The sequence below is a fragment of the Coloeus monedula genome (assembly GCF_965178545.1).
Source record: "Coloeus monedula genome assembly, chromosome: 6".
In the NCBI taxonomy this organism is placed as follows: Eukaryota; Metazoa; Chordata; class Aves; order Passeriformes; family Corvidae; genus Coloeus; species Coloeus monedula.
Window position 1 is genome coordinate 23,150,490 of NC_138786.1, and position 15,365 is coordinate 23,165,854.

The window sequence follows — 15,365 nt, forward strand, 5'->3', positions numbered from 1 at the left end:
GGGAGGGGAACCGAGGGACATATTCGAGTGCGAGGCGGAGCCTGAGCATTTTATGAATGGGCTCATATGACGTCAGTGGGGGCGGGAGCAGAGGCCCCGTCTCCTACCAATCCTGCGAGGCTCCTGGGCGGCGGAACCAATCGAAGAGCGGCGGCGGGGTGACGGCCATCCTCGCCGGCCAATAGCGGCAAGAGAGCGGTGCCGACCACGTGGGGCGCAGGCCGCAAGTAGTACGGGGGCGTGTGGCCGCTCGCTGCCTGCCCCCCCTTTCCCGGCGCGGCGGGGCCGGGCGGCCCCAGGGCGGGCGGGCCCGGCCGCGTTGCCGGGTTACCCGGTGGCTGAGCGGCCCCTCCGCCAATCGCGGCGGGGCGGGGGCGGGCGCCGTGACGGCTGCGGGGCGGCGGTGGCCGGGAGGGCTCAGTCCGGCCGCGGCAGCCTCCGCAGCATGGTGGCTCCCGCCGCGCTCCCGGCCGCCGGCCTCCTCTACTGGGTGGGCGCGCTGGGCGCTCTCTACGCGGCGGCGCTGGCCTTGTACCGCCTTTTGGCCGGGCTCCGCGTCTGGGTGCTGGGCAGCGGCGCGGCCGCCGTGGGGCCGGCGCTGGGCGCCTGGGCAGGTGAGTGCGCGTCCCGGCCGCCCCCGCCGCGGCTCTTTCTCCGGTGTCCTCCTCGGGCCGGGGTAGGGACCTCGCGGAGGAGCGGCCTCAGCCCGGCGGCGAGGGGGGCGCGGGCGGCGGGGACCGGGGCAGTTTGGCGGAGCGCCCGGGGGGGACAGCCGGGTCCGGGGCAGGCCGGTCGGGGGCAGTGGCTGAGGAGCCGGCGCGTTCCGCTTGCTCTGCCGGGCGCGCCCCCGCCGAGCCGGGTGCCGCTCTCACGCTCCCCGCGAAATCTGCGGGGCCGGAGCGCGCCGGTCGGGTCGGTCCTGAGAGAAGCGCCCCGTGTTGGGACTTGTGGGCGGGCGGGCGGGCACGGCGTGTTTGAACTTGGTGTCTCCGGGGCGGCCGGGCGCGCAGCGCGGCTCCGGGGCCGCGCAGCCGGGGCCGCTCCGCAGTTCCCAGCGCGGCCGGTCGGTGCGCGCCGCCCCCTGCGCGCGGCCTCGCGCCTCATCGCTGACGTCAGGCCCGCCCCGTCCCCGCCGCCCCCGGAGCAGCGGCCGCTCCCGGCGCAGCGGGAACCGGGGACCGCGCGGCCCCTGCCCCGCACCGGGAGCAGCGGGCGAACGGCGGCAGCCGCGGCTGCCCCGGGAGAAGCGCCGGGCCGTAGGGCGAGGGAAGAGCCCCGCCGAGAGCGGCGGGCAGACGGCGGAGCGGCGCGGAACTTGTGCCAACCCCGCCTGCTCCTGCAGCTCGACCCCTCCTCGGTCCCGGGCCGCGCTCAGGAAGGGACTGAAGCACGAGTGGCCCTCCCTGTGGAGGGGGTGACAGTGGCGGTGGCAGGGAGGGGGTGGCGACAGCATTTAGCTGGCATCCCAGAAATACAGGAGCGCTGTGGAACTACAGCAGAGGCTGTTACCAGGGTATTTTCAGTGCTACGCTGCTCTAACTTTTCTCAGTACTTCGATTCCTGGTCAGAGGAGCCACGCTGGGGAAAAACAATTTCTTCCGAGTGTTCCCCTGTGGCCTGTAAGTAATGATGAGGGGGTTCTCTGCCAGTGCAACAGATCAGGCCAAGGGAATTTTCAAATCCATTCTCGCCAAAGTCAGTGGGAAGGGCAAGTCCTGTGCCTGATTGGGAATTGATAAAGTGGGCCACAAAAATAATTGTAAAGTGTAAGAGGTGTGAGTTTAAGATGAGATGATAGTTTAAAAGGCTGCAAAAGGTACTTCCTTCCCTCAAGGGGAGTAGGAGGACATCAAGTGCTCAGCTGCTGCAGCTGCTTGCAGGTGTCAGACCTGTAGGTAGAGCAGTCCTGCAACAAGCTGGTTCATTGGCTTATGACAGTGCTCCCCCATAGCCTCTGCTGCAGCCAGCACCGAACTTGTATATGGACATATGGCTGGGTAGTTGGATGTCTGCTTGTGTGAGACACCAGTAAACCAGCACTGCTACTGGCAGCATACATAATGCCAGAGCGTGTCCCGAGCCCTGTATGTACACAGGCTTGAAATGCTGCAGCAGTGTCTTGGACAAGTTACAGCTTTACGTACAAATGACTAAGGCCCAGGTTTCCCTTTCAGCTGGAGAAGTGTTATGCCTGTTAAAGATACAGTTGGCACAGGACACCCAAACCCTCTTTGACCTTCTGATGTTGATTTTGAATGTATCATGTATGTACATGTACAATGAATGTAATTATCAGTTGCCTGCTGACTTGTGGTGCATCACAGAAGTCTTGGTGGTCACTTGAGCTCGTTTTGCATTGTCGCAAACATGGAAGTTTGCAGTGCTTGAGCCAAATGCCAGCTTATCAGCTGGAACCACAAACTGTAGACAGCAGATCTTCCCACAGTCACATCCTCAAACATCCAGAGAACTGCAGTGCAAATGTCCTCTGTTTTGTAAAAGTGCAGGCAGCAGCAGGCCACTGCATGTGGCCAATGGCTGTTCACAGAAATTGCTCTTTCTCTGCCACGATTGTGATCTTCAAGGCGAGGAGGAAGAGGAGCACTGGCAGCACAGCTAAATTCCCTGTTTATTGTTCTGCTCTAAAGTGGGAGCACTGCTGCAGTGTCAAGGAGAATGGAGAAATAGGGTGATGGTGCCTGCTGTCACTATAGGAAGATGTGTGGCCATCATGAGCTAGCTGTTGTGTGTCCTCTGTGTGCAGCTGATGCAGGTGAGATGCTGCTTTATTGGGGCAGCTGCTGTAGTCTCCAGCTGAAATGAAGAGAGGTTGTCTTAGTCTGAATAAGCACTGGGGTGGTTTGCCCTGAAGTATATTGTGGCTGGCCAGGGTCTCTGTTCCCTCTCATGGAAAGGAGGATGGAGGCATAGCTGCAGATATGTTGGGTCACCTTGAGAATTAGCAAATTACTAAGTCATACTGTAGGAAGAAGTGCATTTCCTCTTTTTTCTGGTATTTTAATAACCAGTGGTTTTTGATGCAAATTGGCTGCTGTAGTTACTGTGTCAATGTATTCTTTCTAGTGCACAAATAGAAAGCAACTTTACAAAAACCCTAAAACACAAGTCCTTTTGGAAGGACTTCTTACTGCCCTTTAGCTCTTCTGCGTGTCTGAAATTGGGTTGCAAATTCTTTCCCTGTTTTCTCAGAGGTTTTTTTGGATGTATGTATGGAATTGCTTCTGTCTATGCTCTGTCTGGTATGTAGAAGGAGGGGACATGAGGAGGAAGAACAACTATGTGAACTGGTAATGTACTCTGGGAAAATTAGGTTTGTACTACTTGCAATAGCATCTCTTTTGACAAAAAATTAGTTTTTCTACAGTCACAATTATGTGCGAAAGTCCGGATGCAGCTTTTCTGGTTTTCTCTCCATATAACTTGCATCTGGCTTGCTTTTTGGCTACTGTACAGTGAAGTACACTATGGAAGTTGGATGGATGTCTCAATGGGAGATTTCTGGGTGCATCTTGAGAGAGTATACAGTGAAAACTCCCAAGTTGAATGTTCTACCTTTAATGTGCCTCATACGTTGGTAAAAGAAGATAAGAATAACAGCTCCCGTGACTGAAAAACAATGTAGCTAAATAAACCACACACTCAACAGGACCAGAGTGCCAAGGAGTCATTCTGAATTCACCAAGAATACAGCCAAGATGTGGCTGTTTTCCTGCCTTCCTCTAGGCAGACAGATCTGTTGGTAGTGCTGATGGTAGTGATCCATCGTGGTATTTCCTTAGGTTGGATGAGAGTCCTATTCTTCTCCCATTGATGGTAGTGGCAGGCAGCCACCTTGCTTCTCTGCCATTGAAAATTGGGTGTATTCTGGAGTACAGAGTGTCTGGAGCAGGGAACTGTCTGCTGCTGTTATAGCTCCCATTTGGAGAGTTGCCATGTCTCCTATTTTAGGAAGCTGCCTCTTTTTCTGGAAAACATGAAATTGTTTTTCTGCTCCTTCCCTTCAGTAACTTGGTGAAATGAATTCAAAATTCTATGGTAATTTAGACTGGGAGGGACCACAGGAGGCTTGTAGTCCAACCTCCTGTTTGGAGCAGGGTCAGCTGTGGGATCAGACCAATTCAGTATATGCAGATAATCAACTTTGTATATTCAGAACATACTGTCAGTGCAAGTTGGATTGATCTGGTGTTGTAAAGCATCTAACATCTTGGTTGTGTCAGTACTTGGTTGTGGGGATACTTAATTTTTTTATTTCTTTTTTTCCTGTCTCAACATGGCAAATATTTTGATGATAAATGTGTTTTTTTCCCCCAGTTTGTTGTAGCTGAAGCAATATGTTAATTGGAAACAAAGTTTATTTTGTTTGTGTGATTGGCCATGTGACACTTGAAGAAAAGTCCTGCTTTCTTTCAAGCCTCACAGTGACTTGGAAAAGTATCCACTTCTTCCCTCAGTGCCTTTGACAGAGTCATGGTTGAATAATCATACATTTAGTGGTTACAAGATTTCTGATAGCGGTGATGCTTTCTCATGTGGTGAATACAGCTGTACAGTTGTATTTGGGCCAACAAACATTTGTGAAGATGAGCTTGCCTTAATTAAGCTTCTTGGAGTTTATTCACTAACATGCAAAATTAACTAAATGTGGGCAATTTGCTCTAGATTTCTTAAAAAAGAATTTGTGAGAGGTCGTTAATCAGGATGGTGCTCTCAACTGCCTCTAACTTTCTGTAATTTGATTTTAGGCAAAACCCCCCCTTATTCAGTCTTAAACCATTCTTTTCCTGTGTAAATATTTAACAAAAACTTTTTTGAGCAGCAGCAAAGCTGGGTGACCCTCTCTGCCTTCTTATTGGCTTCTTTTACTTGACAAGGGCTACACGTAGTCCAGCATCTAAAAATAGCAGCTTGTGTACCAGGGCCGCTGAGGGAGGCATGAAAAATGTATGCAACTGAGTACATGAGCAGTGGAGTAGATACTTGTGTCTGTACAGTCAGGTCTTTTAAAAACTAAGAATATGGGGGTGATTCCCAGACTCTTGTTGACTAGTAAGTTGGGGTAATAGCAAGCTCTGTAACTCAGACCTTATCAATAATATTATTAAATTAATAACAAGTGGTGCTTACGTAAAGAGGAAGAAGTGACTCGCTGGATTTTGTGCTTGTAAATGGTTTGAGTTAGATTCCATCTGTAAGATTATGCTTTCTGCAGTCCCTGAAAATGGTGTCTTATGAAACAGACCCTGATCCTTATAGAGTTCTTGGGATATCCTTAATGAAATAAGTCAGATGGTAAATTATTTTAGTTACAATTTAAGAACTCCATACAAAGGACGTTCACTTTACTGCTGACCAGGTGCTAACTTGTTGATGACTTTGAGCAGCTTTCACAAGCAGTGTCATTTTTCAGACTCCTTAGCATCGAGTGAAATAGTTGTTATCTTAAAGCTTCTTAGTTTTCTGCAAGCGAGTTTCAACCCCTGTTGCACAAACGAATGCAGTCTTGCTTTGCAGGTGTTTCACAATTTGCAGTGATAGATAGTTGACAGACCATGTCACAATTCACTGTTGCAGATTTAAACAGCCACCCTGGAGCAAAGCGTGGTGAGGGTGTAATTAGTAGGGAAATGGAGGGGGAGGGCGTCTCAACCTCTCTGAGTGTTGCTCTCCCTGCAAGATGTGAGAGGAGAGGCTCTGCCCAGCTCCCTGTTATCCCTGCACACGAGTGCTTGGCTGGTGTGTGCAGAGCTTTGGGGGGAGCTTTTGGTTATCTCTGCTTCTTTAGCTGAATCACTTATTCAGGGATTTATCGTCTTCAGCACTTCAGGTCCATGGTGAAGGTCTTCTGGCCTTGTTGTCAATTCTGGACGATACCCTTGTATGAAATAAAGCATGACACTTGTTAACCTGAAAAGTACTGTCAAGAATGTGTGAAAATATGCCAGCTTGCTTGTAAACTAACTTGTGATTGTGACAGCTCAAGTGAAATGTGCAGCCTGAACTCAGAGCATGTTTTGTTTTCTTGTATGGCTATTTGCAAAGTGCTTCTGAAGGGTTACTGCACTGAGGAGTGGCTCAGAGAACAGTCTGATTCAAGCGTCCTAATCCTGTCTGTACTTCCCAGGAGTACGGTGCTCCAGTGTGTATGGGTTTTTTTTTTTTTTCCTTTTTGCCATGTAATGTTTCCAAGTATCCATCCTAAATTTTCTCTTGTGAAAAAATTAGCTGCCTTTAGTCATCAGTCCTACTCATAGCTTGTCATTTAGAAGACTTCTGTCAGTGTATCCCTCCAGCCTGTGCTTTGTTGGACTGAGCAAACGATGCTCTTCCAGAGCAGCCCAGAAGAAGTGGGATCTCTGACCCTGTTTCTCTACACTCGGTAGCTCACACTATGTGGTGTTTGGGGGGGCCGTAACTCCTACAGAGACCTTGCAGCTCTTGGTGAGTCAGGGAGGCTCTCTTGTATTTTTAACATAGGCTACAGCTATTAACATACCCCAAAATCAGTTCTGCTTCCTGGACAGTATAAAGGAATGAACCCTACTCTGCTGTTTTCTACAATTTTTCTCTCTTTCTGGTGCTTGATTACTTCTTTCGGGTGTTTTCATTTGCACAGGATGTTACTGACTGTTTAAACCTCTGCTTAGTAAGATTGCTCAACACTTACTGCATTAAGTGCTCCTTCTTGCACTCTCTGGTCAGAAGAGTAGAGGGAGAGCAACTACTCAGAGCCCAGCTGTCCAGAGTCCCAGTTCTGCTGTGTCCTCGCTGAGGGACTTCAGCCCTTCTCTTCTGGCTTGTTGCCAGCACACCAAATGTGTATGTGTGGGCACGACCAGCCTCAGCATCAACCAAGCTCATAATGTACAGCTCTGCAGTTTGATTCAGAACATGAACAGACTTTGCCATGTTTAGCTGCAGGAGCAGAGAGATGTGGAGGAGGGTTAGATGCTGTAGTATGGTTTCTCCACCTGCAAAAAAACCCCACCAGCTAATGGTGAGTGGAGGACAGATGTTTGTGTTAAGGTGAAAAGAATACCCATAAACAGCCTGAGAGAGAAATGCTTGACAATTTATTAACTTGGGGATGTATAGCTGTGTTCTTTTAAGCTAGCTCATTCTCCCAATCTTCTGTGTGTTTTAAAGTAGGAATACTTGTAATGGAAACTGGTTACTTAAAACTAGAGAATTTGTACAAGGATATAATCTAGAGTAATATCTTGCTCCAGTTTCTTTGTTTTGTTTTTTTGGCCAGTGTACTTCCCTCCCTCTGGGAATTACCTATGAGGTGCCCTGGTGATGGCAAGGAAAGGCATTGTGTAGAAGTGGTGAGCACACAAGTGTCTTCAGCGAGGAAGTCCCAGCTGGAATTATGCTGGGTGTTAGTGCCAGCTGGGTAAATGCACTCCCGTGTAATGAACAAGTACGCTGGCAGGAGGCCCTGAGGGTTTGAGGGCAGAGATGAGTGTCCTTTGGGAAAACTGCAGCCGTTCTCCACCTAGGAATTGGTTTTTGGTAGGTGGGTGAAACACGTTGTTCTTGGTTTTATGAATATATTAATTCCTAATCCATAGGGTGAGGATGACCATCTCTGCTATGTAAGGGATAACATTGAGAAAGTATCTTTCCTGAATATTCTAACAGAAATGCCAAATGTGATTCTTTAGGCCTGTTTACAAGCACATGTGGGATAAACACTGTAACTAGTAGGTAAAGCATCCATGTGTTTGGCTTGCATGGTTTAATCACTTACCTAAGTTGCTGTGTCTAGCTTCAGATGACTTCTGGGGCTCACTTACTGATGAGTTTTAGGAAACCTGGGTTCTTAGAGAAAAGCAGAAGATTTTTCAGATTAAGTACATTAATATCTAAAAATGCTAGAATTAGGGCAATTCAAGTTCCTTCCCCTGTAGTACATTTAATTGCACAAAATAATTCTACTTTAAATCTGCTAGGTTTTGACTCCTGATTTAACCTTAAAATAATATATTGTTTTTCAAATCTATGCAAGTTCCCAGATTCCTGGAATTAAAGTCTAGAGCAGTGCACCATCACCCACTGGGTGAGTCATTAGCAAGTGCTGAAATCCTTTTCCACAATATAAACGTCTCCAGCTAACATGGGAAGAGAGCTATATGCAAAATTTCCTACTGAGCTTCTAATCCACTCCATTGCCCTCAGCAGCAGATGGTGACACCTAAAAGCCTGGGGTTTAGTTGTAGGTTTTGAAAGAAACCTCTTATTAAGCAGTTCTTAAAACTGGAGTTGAGATGTCCAGAAGCCGAGCCTCAGGGAAAATAGTGCCTGTCCCATTGTTTCTTGTACTTCTTTTCCTATTTTTGTTATCCTTCCTGCTTCTTTCTCTCCTGAGGGTTCTCTTGTGTTTCTCTCATGATTCAGTTGCTTGTCAGTTGTGAGAAACAGCTGGGTGGCTCAGGTTCAGGCATGGTCTGTATATGTGCAGAACTTACTGGTTGACGGTACAGATTTGGTTTTGGTTGCACGTTTTGGTATTTTTTTTTTTTACACCTCCCTTCTATTTTCTCCTCTTAAGCAATTGTGAGCCACATATTCTAAAGGGTGTATTCCATCAGTCATGCCAGAGGGACAGCTGTGTCTCCATTTCTTGAGGAGCTCTATATTTAATGGACAAGGAAGAGCAGACTTGAGGAGCTCAGCTCTAGGGTTGTTAATCAGCACAATTTTCCCAAAGGATTTTTGTGTATAACAGAAGCAGAAAGGGAGAAAAGGTGTACTGAGAGAAGGGGAATGGGAGGCGATAAGCTCAATGGGACAAAGGTTTTTGTTGTTGAGGGGAAGAAACTGTTGTGCAGAGACTAAAGAATCTGGTCTCCTTACAAGGTATCTAGTCCCTGCTTTTAGATGGAGAGGTTTGCACATGTGTGGGAGGATGCATATAGGTACAGAAAGTAGAAGGCAGAGAACTATCTCCAATTGTGCAGCTGCTGTTACCCAACCAACACTTGCTTATGCTTGCATGCTGCTCTTCTCCATACTCTACTTCACCACTGGATCCTTGTTCCAACAAGTCCCACTTCCACATTCCTCATCTGTGACTGGCTGATCTGTTTCTCCAAAACTCTTCCATTGTTCTGAAGTCTCTGGAAGACGCGTTTTCCATAGGCTTCTGCCCCTTTGCTCCCTTCCCTTCTTATCCTGCCAGCAAAGATGCTTAATCTATAAACTTGTTAGTCTCTATTATTTTGCGTAAATATTTTTTTCTTGAAAGAAGCGTATATGCCCAGTATTCCTGCTGTCTCAGTCCCATCTGCCAAAGAGCTCTTCACCCCCACAGCATGGATTCAGCATGGCTCGCGAGTCAGATCTCTAACAGGAGAGAGAAGCAGCAAGGATAGGGCAGTGAAGGGTCACTGCTCTGCTGGAAGAAGCTGCTGCCCTGTCAGTAGTTGAACAAGGGATTAGAGTTAGGATGTCTTGCAGTTTGTTCTGCCCTCAATTGTCCTTTGTGTCCAACCCAGCGTTTGTGTGGCATGGCAGAAAGGGATGTGTACTCCTGTCAACTTGCAGGTGTGCTTAAAGGCAAGTTACCTGTCCTGATACAAACTCATTACCTCAGTCTTTTTGTCCTGGTAGACCCAGATCTATGGCAAAACTTTTGGGGCTCTGTGACTTGGTGTTGGTTCCTAGATTTTGATCTAGAATACTCCATTTGGTGGACTGGTTCTTCACCTTGGGTGTTCACTCTAACCTCCAGAGCCTTGTTCATGTTCCTTTGCACTGGAATCAGTTTGCTGACACTCTCACATTGTGTCAGTTTATAAATGAGATGCCTTCAGTCCCAAGAGTGGGTGTGTGTTTTTACATCATGGCTTTCTGATGTAAAAGTTTGGTGCAGAGAGAGAGAGAGAAGGTAGATGGAGAGCTTTCGTCTTGCTTTTTTCCTCTTTATGATAGCTGTGATGTTGGTCTGGTTGAGGAGTGTGCCCTGCAGAAAATAAGTCACTTGGGGCTATTTATGCTCCATAGACTGCTTTGGTCATATGAATTCCAGTGCTGGTGCAACAGAAAGGAAACCTGGCAGTATTACGGAACTGTATGTTGAAGATACAGTTGAGCCCAGTGGTCAGCTTGAGTTGCTCCAAGACCAGGCTGCTGCCAAAAGAATTGCTGCTGCTCTGGTCACTGGCTGGGAGCTCTTGCTGCTTCCCTTACGTTGCCTTGCTCAATGTGTGGTGGTGGTGTTGGTGAGGTCTGCTTGTGTGGCTGACCTCTAACTCTGCAAGGAAGAAGCTGCGGGGGTCAGCTTCTGAGCTGCCTGAAAAGAGATTGGCAAACAGATGCTGAGGAAGCAGGTAGGCATGGGTGGTTGGGTGACATCCTGCAGCTAAACTGGCTGAAACTGAGCCTAAAACTGCAGGAGGAGCCTGTTGTCAGTTCTGTTGCTTGGCCCCATCTTGGTGGGCTGTTCCAAAGTCTTGTTTTGCTTGGTTCTTTGTGGGTCAAGATGGGTGGCGTGTACCTCTTGTGTGTTTGAGAGGATTGTTTATGAGTGCAGAGTATGATTTTGGAAGACCCTGCTAACAGGTTTTAACTAGCTCCTTTCCTTTTCAAAGACTGGGATAATGGTGGTGTATTGCTTTGATAGGTGGGGTATTAATTTGAAGAAATAAACCTCTTTGTCATTCCTTCTACAATAGTTTATAGTATTCTGTTCTTCCTGTGACCTTGTCCTTGGGGTCAGACTGGTTGTGCTTGGCTGTATTTCAAACTCTTACTCTGGTAACCAAATTCTTGATGCTTCACAGTGTTTGAAAATGGTGGGGTGGGAATCTGTTAATCGAAAGTCTTTGTAAGCCAAGAAATTTTACTAAAATGAAAGAGATAGGTTTTCAACCTGCCAGCTATGCAGAATTTTGGTAGCATCTCATCCCAGCTGGATTTGTCACTTAGTTGCTGTTGCTGGTTGTGGAATCAAAGTGTAGAATTTCCAATGTAAAACATTGCCTTGGCAACATTTGAAAATAATGCATTTGTTCAGAAAAATGTTAGTGTGCTGTTCCAGCATAGACTAGCTTGTTTCAGTCACTGTTAGTAAGCTTTGGCTTGAAACTGTGTTTCTTGTGCACTAACCTAGAATTTGTCTCCTCAAACTGACTTCCAGCATAAATTCTCTACAAAGTGAGGAAGCAGATTTGAGTAACAATAGATCTTTTCTCATAAGTGCATATTGTTTTAAAATAGCCTTTACTGTAGAAGTTGGTTTATATATTCATTTTAAAGCCTTACTTTGTGGGGAATTAGTACTATGGGATGCATGTAAGTAAGGGATGCTGATCAAAACTTTTAATGCCCAGTGTGGTACTATATGCATGTATTCTTACCAGCTGTGGATTTTCTGCAGTCTGAAGTTTGCCCTTATTCCTAAATCCTGGATCAGTGGTCATGTTCTTAAAAAGCTTTTTTTTTTTTTTTTTTTTCTTTTCCCTCCTCTTCCTTAAGGTGTCTTAGTTCCTTTGATGCAAGCTTCTTCCTCTAGCCACAATGGCAATTTTCAGCAGGAATGGTGCACCTGAATTCAGTGCTGTGACAGTTTGCATGTGCAATGGCCTGCTTGGCCTGTAACCAGACTGTGCTGTGCCCCAGCTGGCCTGTGTTTGTCCTGTGAGTGTATCCTGGTGCTTGTGTGACAGCAGTGTTTTGGTGAGGTGGCACTGGCTGTCTGAACATGTTGTAAGAAGGGTTTACAGGACCTGAAGGAGAGCAGCAGAGATGCTGGCACAGGCCCCATTGGCGGGGGGTAGCTTTGTGCAATTTTTACAGGTCTTTTGGGAGAGAGGCTAGAAGGACTTGTGGATAATAAAGCTGTTTTGTCAGTCTGGTTCTGATCAGTGGACTAAAGGTACCAAGATCAGTCTATGCAGATGTAGTAAGAACAACCTCCATTGCTCTTCCTAGTGCCTGACTTCTAAAGGAGGCTTTTCTCTTGGACCAGAGACAGAAGTTCAATAGTTGGCCCCCAGTCCCACTCAGAGAGGAGTTGGGGAAGCACTAGTGAAAATCTTTTCTGCTGTGGAACCTATAAAGTTTTCTAAATCAAAGAGTCCTTGAGAAGCTGGGATAGGAGGGCTGCAAGAATGGGGTGTCAAAAAAGGAAGGAAAGCAGCAAGTGGAAGAGAGATGGGGCCACAGGTACCTGAAGTCAATCAGGGAGCCAGAGCAGTGCAACCTGTGCATGCTGCTTTCCAGAGCATCCTGGCAATTGGTGCAGGCTGTTTTCCCTTTATAGCATTGCATCTGTGGATAAGGGGTGTTGCTGAAAATTCCTCTGAGCTACCTTTTTTCCAAGCTATGGCTGCTGGTCTGCTTGCTTGGGACAAGCTGAAGAATCCTGTCACCATTTGCTTGAGTGGACTCTGTAAGTGAAAAAGGGCATTGGAGAGATTGCAGTGAAGACCTTGGAAGGAGTTGTGGTGGATCTTGACAGGGGAGTGCTGCATTCTTGGTGTAACTCTGCATAGAAGTTTCCACTTTGTCAGGGACAAGGTGAATAGTTCTGTGTCTGTGCCAGTGTTCCCTGATGGAGCCGGGGCTCAGTGGGACCTGAAATCCATGTGTGGTGCGGGCTGGCCGGCCCGGAGTCCTCCTCTCTGCCGGGCGTGTGTCCTGCTGCCTTGTGCTTGCAACAGGAGTACGCAGGGCGGCTGGCCGCGAGCTAAGGGCGAGTCCTCTGCTGTGGGAGGATCCTGTGTGAAGGCCGGCTGCGGAGACCCGTGGGGCAGGTGGCAGCGAGGGATGCGGGGAATGCCCTCGGCTGAGCCTCAGCTCAGCTTGGCCCGGGCTGGGCGCGCTGGTGGCTCCGCGCTGGTCCTGTTGGAAGCCTGGCGCTCGGGCAATGCCGGCCGCCAGCCTGGCGCGGGGATCCTGCGCCCCGAGATCGTGCATGCTTAGTGTAAGGGCGCCGATCGCCCCGTGCGCCGGTGACGCGGGCGTGCTGGGATCAATGTCCGGGAACAGGGCGTGCTCCTGGCACGCCGAGCCGGGCCTCACGCGTGGGCACGGGGCAGCGGCCGCAGGGCGCCGGCGCCCCCGGGCCGTCCGTCCGTCCGTCCGTCCATCCGCCCCCGCCCGCCCGCCGCGGCGCAGCAGCGCCCCCTGCCGGTCCGCACGGCGCGCCGGAGGTGCGGGCGCTCGGGGCCGCCCCGCCGCCCTCCCGGCGGCACCGGCCCCGCTCCCCGCTGCCTCCGGTGGGCGGCGGGGGAAGCCCGCCCCGCTCCCGGGGCATCCGCTGGCCGCGAGGGAAAGCCGCCCCCGCCAAGGGTTAATGCCGCCTCACCTCAGCCGCCCCGGCCGCGGCGGGAGGGGGCGGAGGAGGAGGAGTGGTGCCGTCACTGCGGCGGCTCCCGCGCCGTTACCTAACCGGTGACATAACGCGCTCCCTCCGCTCCGCTTAAGAAGCGCCTGGGGCCATCACGGGGGCCGGCTCGCAGACCCTGCGGGGCGGTGGTGGGGCCAGCCAGTGTGAGCCCTGCCGGGAGCGCATGGCTTCCTCCGCCCACATTCCCGCTCTTCCCGGGGCGCCCCGGCTTCCCGCCCCGAGAGGCGGCGGGCTACCCCGTCCGTGAGGCGGGCGGCGGCGGGGGAGCGCTTCCCGTGTCCTCTTCCCGAAGTTTCCCGGGCGGGCAGGGGATCGGCGGGGCCGCCATTCACGGCCGCTCCCTGGGAGCCGCCGTCGCGGGGCCGGGGGTGCGCGGCCGCCTCGCGTGACAGGGATACTGCCAGGGACACTGGCCAGTCCACGTGCGGCCGGGGGGGGCCGGGGCAGCCTCCGCCAGCCCATGCAGTGCCCGCAGGCGCTTCCTCTGCCTCCCTGCTCTGCCAGGGAGAAGAAAGTGCATCGAATCAATCGTAGCTGAAACATTTAAGGAGGCATGGTGGGAGCCTCGTTTCCATGGGAAAATCTGGGGAGTTTTCCACCAGGGGAAATACTGCAAGTTTTCAAGGGCTTGGAGTGAAATATAGAAAGCATCGGTGGGCGTTTCTTTATTTAGTAACGGGAAGGCAAAGGCAGTGTTGCCCGAGTTCTTCCTTAAATCTTTAAGGCAAACACCTATTGCAAAACAGTGCCGATACGAATAAAACAGTCAAGGATTTCTAGAGCGCTTTAACGTAAGAGTCTCCCTAATGCTTGATGGTAATTTATCGAGTGCATTTCTCAGGAGGCAACTGTTGCCTTCTAAGTTGATTAACTTGGGCGTGTTAACATTATTCATCTTCTTCCCCCCCCCCCCCCCCCCCCCCCCGATGGATAGAAATACTTAATTGAAGCGAATGTGATTAAGAGCGTGGGACGGAAGGGACTTCTGTGGAGCAATACTTACCAAATACGCTCATTTTAGCTGGAGCTGTATATATATTTCAGGGTGAAAAAATACAGAGCGGTGTTCCGATTTGCTCGGTTTCCAGCAGCGCACGGCCGCCGTTGAGCGCTGCGCGACCCCCGTTTTATGAATGGTGGGCTGTGCTCGATTGAGCAGCCGGGCGCACTCGCGGCTGCCGCGCCGGCCGCGGGCAGGGGGCGCTGCGGAGAGCGCTCAGTGCGGACAGAGGCGCGTCCTGCTCGGGAAGGTGCGGCTCGGGCTGGGCTCCACCGCGGCTGCGGTGCCCCAAAGCGACGTGATCGGGTCACTTCCACATTAAGCTAAATTCCCCTTCTGTGTCTTCTTCCAGTGCAAAGGCTAGAATGCAAAACATGGGCTTGAGAAACAACGTACTGCGGAGTACCTCACACTTGTAGGCAGGGTATCTTGAAGATAAGTTTAATGGCTTTTCAACAACTTTAATTTCTGGGGGTTGTTGTTTGTATGAACCATCTATTTGAGTAGATTGTTTCTCATCATTATTAGGTAACTTTCAAAGATAGAAGAAATTTAAATTCTTCTAGTGCTACTTCTCTATATTTTTAAGGCTTGCCTTTATAGGATCTTGACAGCTGAATAAAGGCTTGCCAGCTATGGCATCTTTTATCTGTGCTTGTCTTCGCATCTTTTTAACAGAACATTATCTACTAAATATACCCCTGAAGCCATCTTTGCCTCTAACAAGCCATGAGTAACTATTTCCAGAACATCTGAGAGGGCTCCACTTTTTAACAGAAATAAAGGTGTTATTTAATGTTAGGGATTATAAAATGTTTAGAGCCATTCCTAGCATAGCATAAACATGCTTACGAGCTTCTTGTAGATCTTGGTGTACGTATAGTCATGGTTGAACCTGCGAAAGGGGACACCCTGAGGGGTGTTTTCCTCTCTCCCCAGAAGAACGACTTTAGCTGTTGGTTCGAATAAGATTGCACAGATTCTGCA

The 15,365-nt window shown here is 49.8% G+C and overlaps 1 protein-coding gene across 1 annotated transcript in view; it reads left to right on the forward strand.

The window, feature by feature from the left end:
- The window catches only part of HSD17B12 (hydroxysteroid 17-beta dehydrogenase 12), a gene marked incomplete at its 5' end in the record, with an annotated part of 85,092 nt that overhangs the window by 437 nt on the left and 69,290 nt on the right, over nt 1–15,365 (forward strand). The window contains one exon of the mRNA XM_082283449.1: nt 77–614. Coding sequence (XP_082139575.1) covers nt 77–614 — 538 coding nt within the window. The remainder of the gene's footprint in view (nt 1–76; nt 615–15,365) is intronic.